General features: G+C 41.7%; 1 protein-coding gene across 1 annotated transcript in view; it reads left to right on the top strand.

Moving 5' to 3' along the window:
- CACNB1 (calcium voltage-gated channel auxiliary subunit beta 1) overlaps positions 1-13894 on the top strand; it is a 65512-nt gene extending 51618 nt beyond the window's left edge. The window contains exon 14 of the mRNA XM_075846829.1: positions 5205-13894. Within this exon, the coding sequence (XP_075702944.1) occupies positions 5205-5624 (420 nt within the window). The 3' untranslated portion in view covers positions 5625-13894. The remainder of the gene's footprint in view (positions 1-5204) is intronic.
- The last annotated feature ends 2142 nt before the right edge of the window (positions 13895-16036 follow it).

The raw sequence follows: 16036 nt of genomic DNA on the forward strand, positions 1-16036 counted from the left end.
CCATGTAAAGATAACTTATACTAAATGAAGCCACAGATATATATATATATATAATACATCACTTTCTTTAAAGATTTTTTAAATTATGTAGTTTATGAAAAGCACCAAATGCCAATGATAGCTATGAAAGACATAGATACATAGATACATGACATACTATTAACAAGTAGAAATGGCCACTTCTGTTATAGCCAAGCTCCCGCTATAGTGGTACTAGTTTCCCACATTGGAGGATGGGTTTTTCTAGATGCATTACACTGTGTATATGTATGTGTGTGTGTGTATATATATATATATATATATATATATATACATATACATATATATATACATACATACATACCACAGTATGGTGGTTGCTGACAATGACTGAATTGCCCAAAGAGAACTTCCTGCTTCTGCTCTAAACCCTTATCTTTTAGCTAATCTTAAACCACAGTGCCTGACATCATCCCCTACCCCCATCCAACATCTACTGCTTACACTGGCATGTGGGGTATACCGCCTGACAGTGATAGGCTGTGTTTGTACTTGATAAATATTCAATTATTCCATGTTTTTGATTATTTAATTTCCTTTTTTATGTTCTTTCATTGTGTTCTTGTCTTGGTCGTGTTAAGGGTCTATACAATACTTCATGCTTTAGTTCTACATGTGTAATGGACAGTACCACAGTGCATTCTTCAAATCCAAATGTGCCTCATAGGTTGGATAAATGGGTTGGGCACTCAGTTGGCATGAAAGTTTGATTGCCATATAAACAATGATCAGGCAACAGAGGGCTTGAAACTGTTCGGCTGATCTAATGTGCAATATCCTGTCCAATACTCGTAAGATACGAAGTTTCAAGCTAGGCACATATTGTATAAAACTTCATTCTAGACACATGAAAAGCCACTAGGTCCTATCTATATGGGCTGCAGCTGACTACAAGTATAGACCAGCTTAAGGGCGTAGATACCATAGAGGTACCCATACAGTTGTGGTGATCAGGTTGGTCCCATTCCTCACCTTAGAGGGTTATTCCTCTGCACAGCCGATACAACATTAGCTAACAAGAAGGTAGAAACAAACCAAGGGTCACTTTACTCTTTTCTTCTACAAGGAATTAGTAGGATATTAAAAAGTTCTTTGTCCTCTTCTCCTGGGTTGTGGTGTTGAGGTGATGTGAGGAAGCCCAATTATGATTTTTGCTATGGGACTTCCACTCTCCTAGGTACACCCTTGACTGTACATGTAGTATATTGGCTGTGGCTCATCTGTAGGTTTGGGCAGTATGGACAATAATTAGTAATTATCTTAGAAATTAAAGAATAAGAAGCTTCTTTGATACTCTTCAGCGGCAGAAATCCATTAGAACTACCCCTGCTTCCAAACACAATTGACCATCTAATAAAAGACATATTGCTAAACATACCCTATCCTTTCTATTGACCTTCAAGGAAGTAGGACAATATCATTCAGTGAGCTGACCGTATAGTATATTTCTAGGGTGGGCCACATAGGAGCTGTAAAAATGAGCCATATGGCTAATAACTACATGAATGTGGAGTAGGTGAAGAAGAGTTATATTTTTATCAGCACTGGACAGACTCTTTGTAGGGTCTTCAACCCTAAAAATATACGTTGAGTTAGTGTAATAAAACATCCCTTTTAAAACATTAGTCATAAAACATCCAAAAATATACGAGAAAAGGCTCCATCACCCTGGTAAAGTGTAACAGGACAGCCTTGTAAGAGCCATTATACATCTGTTTACCCAAAGATACAAGTTTGTCACACACCTACATGTTAGCGTTTTAAAGGCTATGTCCACCCTTGTACCAATGTTGTGCTCCAGTGCACCAAAAAAAAAAAAATTAAGCCACTTTGCAAATAGTCCGGATTACAAATGTCCTACCATTTTATGTCTACAGCTCCTATACAAACCTATGTGTCTCCATGGTTACAGACTATACACAAGCTCTGTGTTTGACGCTGCAGTCATACTCCTTTCCATCTTCTTGCTAACAGTTTAGCAAAAAGTATGGGACAGATAAAAGGGAGTAGGACTGCAGGATCAGACTACACAGGGTTTGTTTATAGTCTATATCCATGGCGACACATAGGTTGTATAGTAGCTGTGTACATAAAACAATAGTATATTATTAATTGAGACTATGTGTAAAGTGCAATAATAAAATTATTTAAACAGTTGGATATAGGGTTTCAGCAACAGACATAGAAGATTGAAATATGTGGCTGATCTTAGTGGAAACAATAACAATCAGCTGAAATAACTGCAACTTATCAAGATCATGGTTTCGCCTGAAAACGATGACATAATACCCGTGGGTGGTATTCTTCTTAGGCTGGGTTCACACGAGCACATTACGTCCGTAAAGGATGGAACGTATTTCGGCCGCAAGTCCCGGACCGAACACACTGCAGGGAGCCGGGCTCCTAGCATCATAGTTATGTACGACACTAGGAGTCCCTTCCTCGCTGCAGGACAACTGTCCCGTACTGAAAACATGATCACAGTACGGGACAGTTGTCCCGCAGGGAGGCAGGGACTCCTAGCGTCGTACATAACTATGATGCTAGGAGCCCGGCTCCCTGCAGTGTGTTCGGTAAGGGACTTGCGGCCGAAATACGTTCCGTCCTTTACGGACGTAACATTCTCTTTTGGCCGATTTCTTTCATTTATAGGGAAATCTAGAACAATTATCTTTGGAACTTTTACACATATATTTGGAAATGCTACACATTGCTCCAAGTAAAGTCACTTGTACATGTTATCTTTTTTTTCCCAATCATCATTTAAAGGGGTTATGCGGGGACAAAAAATTAATAGGAGCGTACTCACTGCAGTATGTGTGTACACTCGCTAATATACATTCCGGTCCCCCGTCACGCTGATTCTAAGATTTTCATAATTTTTATAGCGCTGCTGGGGGACCGACAGTCTAGTTGTACAGTCTTCTTTGATGACAATACGACCCTTCGTCGTGTGACCGGACTTGCTGTACTCCATGTACTCGCTGTACTACTGCTCCTGCTTGGACATATAGTACTGCAGGGCCGGTCACATGATGAAGAGTCGCATTGTCATCAAAGAAGACTGTACAACTAGACTTCTGGTCCCCCTGTAGCGCTATAAAAATCTATGAAAATCTCAGAAACAGTGCGACGGGGACCGTTATGTATATTAGCGAGTGTACTCATGGGTACACTGCTAATAATTTTTGGTCCCCGAGTAGCGTGTTACCATTAAACAATACACAGGAATGTATGAAACCTTGTTCCTATGGTGTCAAATGATAATAAATATTGCATATTGTATTGGAGTCGATCATGATGAATGTTGTGAAGCTGCACTGAAACTGAATAATAACAGATTTTACATAGGACTGTCACTCGTGTCTTATATCTGAATCTGTTGTCTGATACCTGGTTACCTCTGTCATGACTAATGTACGGTAAATTATGACAGGCGCTGCAGACTGACAAGCATGAGAAGCTGGCTAGGAATCCATGCACATATACTGCTGTCTGTATCTGGTTATGAGTCAGGTCTAATGTATATGTGAGTGGCCTGCTATGTACGACATGTGCTGCTGGCTACAGAACAGTTCTGATCTATATGTTTCCCCTTGCTAGGAACTGGTTGTAATGTATATAGGCGTTGCTGGCTAAGACTCACATCAGATGTATTTGGGTAATTTTCCAGCTAGAAATTACTGCTGATGTATATGTGTGAATAGCAATAATTTCTAAAGTACAAATGTGTGGTTGCTATGGGTCAGTTGTGATGTGTATGTCGGCTCCTAGTTAGGAATCGGTTCTGATGTAGCTTGCTGGAAAACGGTGTTAAAGTATATGTATCTTGTTGGCCGGGGATATATATGTTTGATTAAGTAGGGATCGGTTCTGATTCATATGTGTTGTGTAGGCATCAGTTCAGATGTATGTGTGTTAGGTTGGGTAGGGATCAGTTCGTAGGTCTATGTGATCGGTTAGGTAGGCATCAGTTCAGATGTATGTGTGTTAGGTTGGGTAGGGATCAGTTCGTAGGTCTATGTGATCGGTTAGGTAGGCATCAGTTCAGATGTATGTGTGTTAGGTTGGGTAGGGATCAGTTCGTAGGTCTATGTGATCGGTTAGGTAGGGATCAGTTCAGATGTATGTGTCTTTGGTTGGGTAGGGATCAGTTCATAGGTCTATGTGATCGTTTAGGTAGGTATCAGTTCAGATGTATGTGTGTTAGGTTGGGTAGGGATCAATTCTGATGTATATGTCATTGGATGGGTAGGGATCAGTTCTGAGGTCTATGTGATCGGTTAGGTAGGGATCAGTTCAGATGTATGTTGATCAGTCAGGTAGGGATCAGTTCAGATGTATGTGTGTTAGGTAGGGATCAGTTGTGATGTATATGTGATCAGTTGTGTAGGGATCAGTTCCCAGGTATATGTGTAGATGGAGTCACAGTTCTCATGTTGGCTTCTGTGTTACCGATTGATCCTCATGCTTTAGCTTTTGGCTGGTTTCCTGCATTATATTTACAATGTGTTAATTTTTTACATTTATATTCACTAATCTATCCAGATTTAAAGGGAGGATATGCCGTCTGTTCTGTAGGCAGAATGTTATAGAGCAGGAGGAGCTGAGCATATTGATATATAGTTTTGTGTTAAAAGATTCAGGATAACCTGTATATTATTGATGTAACTTCCTGCTCATTCTAGGCAGCTTAGGAGTCCAGTGGGCAGTCCTACTCAGTTATTTCTGTATGCAAACATACAGGGTAGACCGTCAATCACAAAGTAGGACCGCCCACTGGACTCCTAAACTCAAAATGAGCAGGGATTTAAGTCAATAAATATATGTTATCCCAAATCTTTTCCCACAGAGTATATATCAATCTGTTCAGCTCCTCTTGCTCTTTAACATCCTGCCTACAAGTCGGACATCATGTACCACGTGACAAGTTCCCTTTTATATGCAGTTTGTCTTCACTATTATCGTTTTCCTCTGAATAACTAACATTTTGAACTAATTATTTTCTAATATATGTCATTTTTGTTACAAATTATAATTCATACATGTAATTGCTGTTATTCCTGAAGATAACATATTTCTATATTGCCTAACAAATCTGCTGTGTGTGCATGAAAATAACCAGTGTTTCTGTCTCTGCATGCTTTGTTTGTATTACTAACCAGGGCCCATATTTGGTTCATGGTGAACTGAGATCAGAAGGAAATGACCGAACAGGTGTGTACGAGGAGCAACTGCGGAGAGGTCAGATGGGCTCAAGAGTCCTTTCCCGACACGATACACTGGAGTCTGAGACGCAGGGCAGCCGGGACTCCGCTTACACAGAGCCAGGAGACTCCTGCATGGACATAGAGACTGACCCATATGAGGACCCAGAGCCCAAAAGTCATGGTGGGGAACATGGGCGGCTCCAGCGTCAGGGCTCCTGGGAAGAATTGGGTCCAGATCAGGAGAACATGCAGCAAAGGAGGAGGAGGGAATCTCCAAGACCACAAGGAAAGGGGAGAGAGCAGTACTGGCATGAAGGCGAAGGCAGGAACAGGGTTCAGCTGGACAGCTGGGGGAGAGATGTATGTATTCGTTAATGGAGACTTCCTAAAACCAGACCTGGAAATCGAATGAGAGGGCATCAAAGACCACCGGCATACATCAGGTCTGTAGTGTACAGCCTTCCTCCAAACAAACAGTGCTCCTTCCAGAACACCTTTAAGAATACACAAGTATCTTACATTCCTCCTATTCTCATCATTACAGGCCCCACAGCTCAGCAATGTATAACCCTACATTACTCAGCCGTAACCTTACCACCTCAGTCACACGCAGACATTGTTTATTTCCTTCTATCTGCATCTCAGGGCCACAACAGCAGCTGAAGCATACGGTACTTGCACCAGGATTAACACTGCCTTGGCCCTTAGCTTTCCATGGACGCCGCAGTATGATATGGTCATCGCCCTTACCCGCTTCTTAAGAGCAAACGGAAAACATTGTAACCCATAGCTAGATCCCATATCTCATTCAATGTCAGGTTGTTGAATTACTTTACACTTTAGCACAGGATGATGTTAAATTTATGTAGTGACAAGTGTCTGGGTGGCACCTATGTAGCATTTCCATAAATTTAAAAAAAATCAATATCAACCTGACCTAAATTATATAGATCGCTCAGACTGTAAAATCCACCCAGTATTCCCTTTAAGCGACCCTGCGGTCCCAGAAGAACATTTTAAATTATGAATGCGTATAAGGAATAATATCTGGTGCCCTTCAGTTGTGCCCCTCTGCCGTGGATCCACTGATTTAGGGTCCCCTCTGTTCTGTCTCAAAATGCCTGCAGTTCTTCTTAGACTACGAGTCTGAGACACTCCCACTGTTCTCGGATTGGTCAGAGCTGCTCACGTGAGCAATACTGTCGAATCCGTGAACAGAGGGGGAGTGTCTTAGACTCAGTCTGAGAAACGCTGTGGCCATTTTGAGACAACACAGAGGGGATCCTAAAACGGCTGATCCACGGCAGAGGACACAACTGGAGGGCACCAGGTAATATTACTTTATATACCCCATCACATTTATAATTTCGTTCTGGGACCGGAGGATCGCTTTAAGTCCTGAATACTAAAACAAAGTTGGACTATATATATTTTTATTGCGAAAACCTAAAAGAAGGCAGCCAACCTAATTCCATCCCAGAAAAAGCCGCACATCTGTCCCTGCAAACCAGTTCCTATTATCCCCTCTATTTGAGTTCACTAAAGCCTAGAAAATAAGCATAAAAAAATGATAAAATGGTTTGCACTGAGAACACCGGATGCTTCTATTTCTTCTGAAAAATGACTGATCTAAGTAGCATTACCCTTTATAGTCATAGTTGATCTAGGTGTAACTTGAAGAATCAAACTATCTGTCATGTATGCTACATATACACCATACCGATACACTGCCGGGTCTCTAAATCAGCCCCATACCTCTATTAATCTCACTATATCAGCCCTGGCGCCCACTTATAACACTGCCATTTCATGAATTGTACCAACACTGCCTTCTGACACCCTCACTGCACTTAACACTGCCTTCCGTCCCCAGCCTTGCATAGGCAATCTTTTTGACCCCCACCCCCTCTCCAAAATACAGTATGGCTTCCTTATTTATCCCTTGCTCATTGCACTGACTCCTCCACTCCCAGCTTTACTGAGAGAACAATAAGACTGCCACGTCCTCAGATCTTTGGACTTGATGCTCCCAATCGCTTCTTTACCCCCCACTGGAATGTGCATTGAGGCCGACCCCAGCCTGACAACTGTGGGGGATTCTGTAGGTTGGGAATTTCACACACCATGTGCCATAAATGTATTTTCTGGAGTGAAGAGAGCCGAATGTATTAACCCCCTCAATGACTAAGGGGTCTACAACAACACCGAGGAATGAATTACTGACATAGAACGAATATCGTAACCCTACTTTGCTCTCTTGTAAAACCGGGATGTAAAGCGCTCGCAAATGCCTGTATACATTGTGCCTGCATATAGTTATATCTTTGCCTGCAGTTTTTATTTGTCATGTCCCATTTTTGTTTCTATAAGACAGTCCTAGGCCCTTTCCTCGTCTCTAGTCCTCTCTGCCTGGTTAGTTCCCTAGACTTCTGTGTTGTCCGTGTCCAGAGCTCCAGTCAAGTCGGAGGTGGCCGGTTAAAGGTCCATTTCTAGGATCCCATGATACATTGTGTATATGCTGCACTGACATAATCATTTGTAAAAACCATACAAATCATTATCGATGTAAAAATGTAGATGGAACAAACTATTTGCACATTTCCCTAGTGCCAAAAGTCAAAGTGTCTAACGTAGTAAAGATGAAGTTGCATTATGTAGACCTTGTTGAGTTCCCATATATGTTATATTCTGGAGATATTCGGCTTTTGTCACATACACAAGCTGTCTGTTCTGCAGATACTGCCATAGAGAACACGTTTTTTTTCTTCGATTTCAAAAAGAGACAAAACTGAAAGCAGAAAAAAATCCCCAATTACGATCCTTTTACTTTCACATGCGAACTTAAAGGAAAATTCCACCCAAAACTGATAGTTACGTTCTACCTGGAATTTGCACTAATAGCGCTAGTGGTGCCCCCAGCTATGGCAATGGTCCCTCCTCACCTGCAGTAAGAAATTATACTCTTTAAAAGGGTTGTCAGCTTTTATACAATCCCTACGTGTTAGAAGGGTCCCTTGAGAATAAGCTGATCTCAAAGTGTCCCCTTGTTTAGACCCCTAGCGATCAGATGTAAGATGTGGGAAATCCTGGCATTAAGTCTTCTATTTCCCTGCAGTGCCGCCACAGGGGAAATCAAGAATTACACGGTGCACATTCATATCAATGGGTTGTCTGTGTAATGCAGGACAGAACAGGTCCTCCAAAGCAAGAGACGCTCTTTGTAGCAGTTCTTCGCTTTGGCTGAGAGAACTGAATATTAATTCAGAATTCCCTCATAGGGTATTTTTCTAAAATAGACAACCCCTTTAAGGAGATCCCCTTAGAATTTAATAATTATTAACATCTTAAAGTGATTGTCTCATCTAATAGTGCATATGAACGTCATAGAGCGGGATCTCTCAGCACTCCCCTTTATGAGCCCGAACAGAGAGCCCCCCCTGTAAGAGCGGCTCCGGCAGTGGCTTACCAAGCCCATCTATTCATTACATGGGTAGCCATTCGTCTGAAAGGCTGGCATGTAATGCTACATTACCCGGGTTTAGAAAAGCCGGACCATGCAATATGCTGACCTCAGGCCGTTGTTTTTGTTGTTTTTTTAAAAAAAAGGAGGTTGTCTTTGTGAGACAACCCCTTTAATTGCTGTCTGTGTGATGAGAAGACAACGTTTTCTGGACCCTCTGACCTGCTGGGCCCTCCTAGACCTTTCCTAAATGCTTGACAACCTTATACCCACACTTTTCCAGGACAGCAGAATCAATTGCCCTGTGTGAAAACATCTCCACTAATCTCAACCAATGCAGACTCCCAGGTAAGTAACATTGTAGGACGGTGAAAAGACCAATAAAAGTTACACACAAACAAACATGTACTTTCAGTTTAAGGTGGAATTTCCCATTACCAACAATATCTGTCAACGGTTTACCTGTGATCGCTTTGCATCTGTCATGTGCACTGCTTTCATTTTCGGTCTTCCCTTTTTTATTCTTCATTGTTGGGCAGTTTTTATTTGCTTTTTGATGCCCTCATTATTTACACAATCATTATAGACGACTAAAATACATGATTTAACAGAAGAAAAAAAGCAAGATGGTCAGAAAGGTCTAAGGCCTGAGAAACATGGGGACCTCAGACCGGGTACCCAAAGTACCACTAAGTTGACACGTTTGTACGATAGTCACACTACAATAGAACTCAATAATAAATGTCACACAATGGTCGCGTAATATTCATTACTGATTTCTATGGGAATGTGACTCCCACAAAAAAATGAGTTCTACAGATTAAAATCCACTAAGGCCTTCATCTTCAATGCCTGAGTGATATTCGTTATGGTTGCCATTAGGGGTAGTGTTAGCGCTTGGGTTTCTTAACAAGAAAAAGTGATCATTTCATATACCGCGTATAGAAGCTGTGCCCAGTCTTGTTTAGGTGTAGCTGCTGTATGTATACGATTCCCTTGTAGATGAGTGTTTAAATTATAATGTTTTAAAAGGTTGTCTATCATCAAAGACATTGGTGGCATATTCCTAGGATATGCCACCAATGTCTAATTGCTGTGACCCCTGACGATTGTTGGAATGAAGTCGCAGTTTCGCTATAAACCGCCATGCCACTTTCTCTCTTGTCAGCTCTGTGGGTGGCCACATGGACGGCCATCAACTATAATGGCTGTCAATGTGTCTGTCCATAAAAAAGGTGATCGGAAACTACTTGGAACAGCAGTGGGGTCATTGGTGGCGTAACCTAGAAATATTTCACCAATGTCCTTTGAAATTATATTCAGCAGAATGTTCGAAAAGAGACCAAATCACACTCCCCCTGTCCTTGTCACCTGACCTGTTTTTTAAGTATGCTTTATTTCCAAACTTTCCACCTAATGAGAAACACTGTGTACAATTACGTATAATTCATTGTGTGATGTTTCCAAACTAGCAGCTGAATTTGACATTGAACCCTTGAAATCCCATGTTAAACTACAAATTACATGTTGCGATGTCACGATGTATTGCGTCTCAAGTCATCTTTAGCTCTGCTACATCTGAAAAAGTTGGCTCTGCTGCATCTGTTTGTATATATTTATACAAACATCTAAAGAACCATTTGTTGCAACTGTTTCATTCCTGAAGTTCTTGAAATAACAATTTACCGGACACAGCGTCTTGGGAATCTCTGCAGGAGGTATCAGGAATATTTCCCATTTCTGGTTTGGTTTTGAAAGCTATCCCTATTTGTGGTTCAGTATGTTATACAGTTCACAAGCCAAGCTTGAAACATCGGGGAAGGAGATTTCATTTGGGGCTCGTCCACACGTTTTTTTCCGTCCGGAATTGCGGACTGAAAATACGCAGCAGAATATAGTAGCAGCAAAGTGGATGATATTTAACAAATCTCATCCACACGCTGCGTAAATATTCAGAGCAGAAATTAACTTGTGATGCGTATTTTTCGGACCGCAGCATGCCAATTCCTGCTGCGGAAAGTGGACTGAGTTGCTGCGTTTTTCAGAGGAGACGTCACCATCTCATAACATTGAGGAAAAATACAGCAAAATACGCCCCATTTTCTGCAGTCAAAAACGCAGGAAATGGTGTGTTTTTGCCACAGCGGAACGTCTGCTACTTTCAACGAAATTGCTGCAGAAATTTTCTGCAGCAATTCCGTTACGTGTGGACAAGCCCTTATAGTGTGCCCTAGAAAAAAAAAAAAACTGAAATCTAAATGACAATGGGTCGTTTTTACTTTTCATGGGCTACTGTGAATGACTTTGTGACTTTGCCTGTAACTTCCTGCCTCAATTCCCACTATGTAACGAGAAAATGTCACACTAGTGGGTAGAACGGGCTGATGGGGACGAACTATCGATGATACAATTGTTTATCCCTATACATTTTGCATCTTGTTGGCAGCATCTTTTACACGGATACATAAAAGGTGCGACCAGCCGATAAACGAGCATTTGTTCGTTCATCGGTTGATCGCTGCCCTGTTTACACAGGCCAATGATATTACAAACGCTTGTTGGCCTGCGTAAAAGGGCCTATAGGGAACATACCCTCAGGACAGGCTCCTGTAGATTAGTTATCAATGACTAGTGAGCATAATTGTGTGCCCTCTTCAAACCCTTGGTAAGGCATTTAGTAGGTGCAGTTGTACCATCTGGTTCTTTGGCAACAGGCCTAAACTACATGGGCTTATCCTGATGACAGGACTTAAAGAGGACCGCTCATCGCTCCTGAAATGTACCGTATGTCTTAGTAAATAATTGTATTCCCCTTGAAATAATAATGCTAGAGCAATTTACCTATATTGTGCCGTTCCTCAGTTATTCCTTCTGGAAATGTATGAATAAATTGATAACTGGGCGTTGTCAATAGGGAATGTCCCTACACAGTCTGATAATGTGACCTCTGATTGAACAGTGTCACAGGATGACAACGGGAATAGTAACGCCCAGTTGTCAAATTATACATACATTTATAGGAGGAATAACAGAGGAATGGTTCAAAGATGCTCCAGAATTGTTATTTTATGGAAAATTTAAGTATTTACTAAGACAGACATGTTAGGAGAGGTAACACATACCAGTCTGAAGTGACAGAAAACACAGTGCGCATGGTGGTGACCATTTAACTGGTATTACTCCAGCTGTTTAACACAACGTCACCCAAATCTAAATTTTTCCGACCGTGGAACCTAAAAAATAAGCGAACTAGGTTGGATTAAAGTAAGGCCCGGTGCGCACAAAGATGTGTATCCAAAAAAAGTCACTAAAACTACCATCCCATTGAAGCCAATAGGGAAATCGTGCACAACTGGTGAGTGTGAGCGGAAATTCACGACTCTCCATTCACTCACATGCAACATATGGTCGCTGTAAGGTGGTGCGGTTCAACCTAGAATCCATATTACGTTAGTGGAAAATGCCATTAACAAGTCTGACGTAAATACTCCAATATTAGATTAAATATTTATAACAGCATGACAAAAAAATGCTCGTTCCTTCCCAAACACCCCGAGAGAAAGAGAAAATATGTGTTGACTCACAACACGCCTAAAAATGCGCGCCACAAATAGGCAAGAAACTGGTTTATACATAGAAGCAAATTGTAGCAGAGCAGCTTCAAAGTGATGCCGAGGCCTATGGAAAGTAATACGCATATGGCTACCTATATGACTTCTAAATACTTTACACGCCGGCCCTCTGTCCTTGCTGTTATTGCCTATATTCTAGAATATATAGAGAAAGCCAGCCCAGCAGCATTGTAGATATGACGATATGGTCACTGTCATGGTGGGTGCGATTTAAATGATCCCCCTCAAAAGGGATGACAAAAACAAAAGTGCATCTGGCTCTACTCCTTGATGCAGTGATCTTGGAGGGTGAACCAAGCAGATGATCAGTGCCTCATGAATGCCAGTCATGAAGTGCCTCAATAATATGTATACAGTTATGTGGATAGTTAGTATTATAATGGACGCTTCGATTCTCTGTGTAGCAGGGGGTCCGCAACCTTAAACACTCCAGTTGTTGTGAAACTACAATTCCCAGCATGCACTGACAGCATTTGGCTGAAATAATAAAGCTTTTGGCTGTCAGTGCATGCTGGGAGTTGTAGTTTCGAAACAGCTGGAGCGCCGAATGTTGCTGACCCCTGTGTAGCTCATCTGATGCTGGCCATACATGGTACATACAGTATTTTGGAGCATGTATGAGGAGCTAATAAGCAGTTCTGGGGTCCTTGCCTCTTCTCGTGTCTCGCCGTGTATGGCCCGTTTTACATACTGTATATGGCCATTGGTCTTCCTTTCAAATAAACCGGATTTTAATGTTGGACAATGTGATCACAGAAGATCGTGTTGACGGCTGAGCTCTACACAAGAGCGGCCGACCAGAGTCCGACTGTCAATATGAGCAGGAATTAGACAAGTAATTGCTAGCTCATATGGCACCGGCATCTAAACAGTCCCTAAACATATGGCACCGGCACCTAAACAGTCCCTTTACTACGTCATTTATTTACTGCTTTGTTTCTATGTGAAGTCTAAAACACTGCGATGGGCTATGGCACTTTTTTTCCCCTCTTTTTATCTGTGCTCCAGATAGGGATTTTATTGCTGCATGTTTATATATGTATGTATATGTAAACTGTTTTACATTTTGACAAGTTTTCTCAATGTTTCGATAAATAGCGGTATGTCAAAGTAAAAGAATTGGGGCTATACCGCTGCCTTGTTGTGACGACATTCTGTTGCTTTTTACCCAATGTAATCCATAACCTGTTCTGGATAGAGGGGCTACTGAGGTGGAGTAGTCTTCCCTGCCACCAAGTATCCGGTGCCAAAATCCCACATGGACTGTGGCGTTTACTGTAAATATCACAAATGCCGTCAAGCAACCAAGCTGCCTACTGCATGACATAGGAGCATTGCATCACTAGGAGGCGCCACGTGCACCACCAGTCTATAAACCCCCTGAATCATTGCAATTAATTCCAGAGTCTTAGGGATTGTGCTTGGGCTGAAGGGTTGAACTGGACAATTGTGCAACGGCAACCAGGTACGCAAGATTTACCCTTGCGTGGCTCCAACTTGTAAAGTGCTTTCTCTTTTAAATGTGATTAAAAATAAAGACATTTTGAAATAGCTGAATGTTTCCTTCTCTTTATTAAGACAAATATCTAGCGACTTGCATTCTATCAAAGTAAAAATTGTGGAATTCTCGGTAACCATTATAATAAACCTACAGAGAATAGCCACGTGACCACTAATAATCTTTATTTATATAGCGCCAACATATTCTGCAGCATTTTACAATTCTAATATAGCATAAAGCAATATAAAGACCGATACACCAATTTCCCCTGTCCATCTGTAGAGCTATTCTGCATTATTCTGTACAGAGGATATCCCCTAATGAATAAGATCATTTTAAAATACCCTATTAGGGATTTTTGTGGTCATTTAAGGGACGGGTGTCTCTTATTCAGGAGCTTCATCTATTAACCAGAGTGGAGAATGGCTTCAAAGAGCGTCTTTCCCTCTGGAGAACCCAGAACATCTGTGCATTACACAGACTGTTTCCAATGGGAATCGTGTAATACTTCATCTTCCCTGTGATGGCGCTGTAGAGATCGTCAACATTTGCTGACAGGTTCCCCCACAGACTTAGGCTCCATGCACACGACTGTAGAGTTAGTACGTAATTACGGACCTTATCGACCCATTCACTTCTATTGCCCACGGATACCTTCCCGTATATTTACAGAAAGGTGTCCATGCCGTAGGAGGGCTCCGCAAAAGATAGGACATGTCCTATTTTTTGCTTTTTACGGACCGTGCTCCCATACTTCATATGAGAACACAGCCCGCAATTGCGTCTGGCTGTCCGCAGCCGGTTGTGCCTGTAATCACATACAGTGATTATGGGCACGGTTGTGTGCATGGGGCCCAAAGCTAAATGCCCTGTAAATGAGACTGACACATGTCCATCCCACCAACCTCTCTGTAAACTATTGCTGCCCTTCCTACAGGACACAATGTAGAGTGAGGGTATGTTCACACTGCTTATTTTCAGCCATTTTTCGTGTGTAAACGCCCCGAAAAACAGCTGAAAATACGGAAGCTGAACGCCTCCAAACATCTGCCCATTGATTTCGATGGGAAAAACTGCGTTTCGTTCCCAGGGGACATTTTTTTTTAAAAAAGCGCACCGTAAAAAGAAGTGCATGTCACTTCTTGAGCCATTTTTGTTTGCGCCAAAAGAAAAACAGCTCCAAAAACAGCCGCAAAAATGCCTTAAAAAACGTTTGTGGTTTAAAAAACGTCTGAAAATCAGGGGCAATTTTCCCTTGAAAACAGCTCCATATTTTACAGCTGTATTTTGTTTAGTGTGTGAACATAGCCTAACACTGCAACAGTTCCTCTGTGGTGCCTTGAGGAGGAAGGTGATGTTTCTGTGCATTTTAACAAGTCAAGGAACTATTTCACTTATCAAAACCATCATTGGACTATTTGCTCACCATGGATTCAGCCCCCCTTATGTTATATAATGGCCCCTTATGCCCCCCACTTTGCCAATGTTAATATATATATATATATATATATATATATATATATATATATATATATATATAAAAAAATAATGTCTGCCTTTGCCTTGCAGACAGCCTACACACCCGACAAACGAGCGGTACTCACCACTCGTCCGGGTCTTTCTCCGTACTGGCCCCGACACTGCACTGTGACACAATTGTCACGTGACACGTCATGTGTCTCAGTGCTTCGCTGGGCGCTGGCGTCATAATAGAGAAGGAGCACCCGGGCGGAAAGGCAGGTGCTGAGTCGCCCCGGGTGCTTCCAAAATACGAGCAGGGGAAGGGAGCCAGCGCAGCGCCCTGTTCAACCTGCGGGAGTAATGCGCCCTGTGCCATGGCACAGGTCGCACACCCCATAGGCCAGCCCTGACTGTCAGATTAGAAGAAGGTAACAACAAATTTGCAGATCATCTGAAAAGCTGCACGTTACACAAGTCTTATCTAACTAAGAATAGACACATTTACGTGAAGCACGCTTCCTGTTTTTACTTGGCTTTGCGCTAAATGAAGTTATTGGTTGTGAAACCAGTAAAAAATGTTTTGTTTTAGTTTATTTTCTGTTCTTCCAGTGTTAAAAACAAAATAGTATTCCGGTCTAATACTAGACAAAGATATAAGATATTTCCCCACACTGCACATACATATATATATATATATTCATACATAGCATTTATCTAATATACCTCCCTATAC

Source organism: Rhinoderma darwinii, chromosome 13, assembly GCF_050947455.1.
Source record: "Rhinoderma darwinii isolate aRhiDar2 chromosome 13, aRhiDar2.hap1, whole genome shotgun sequence".
Classification (NCBI taxonomy): Eukaryota; Metazoa; Chordata; class Amphibia; order Anura; family Rhinodermatidae; genus Rhinoderma; species Rhinoderma darwinii.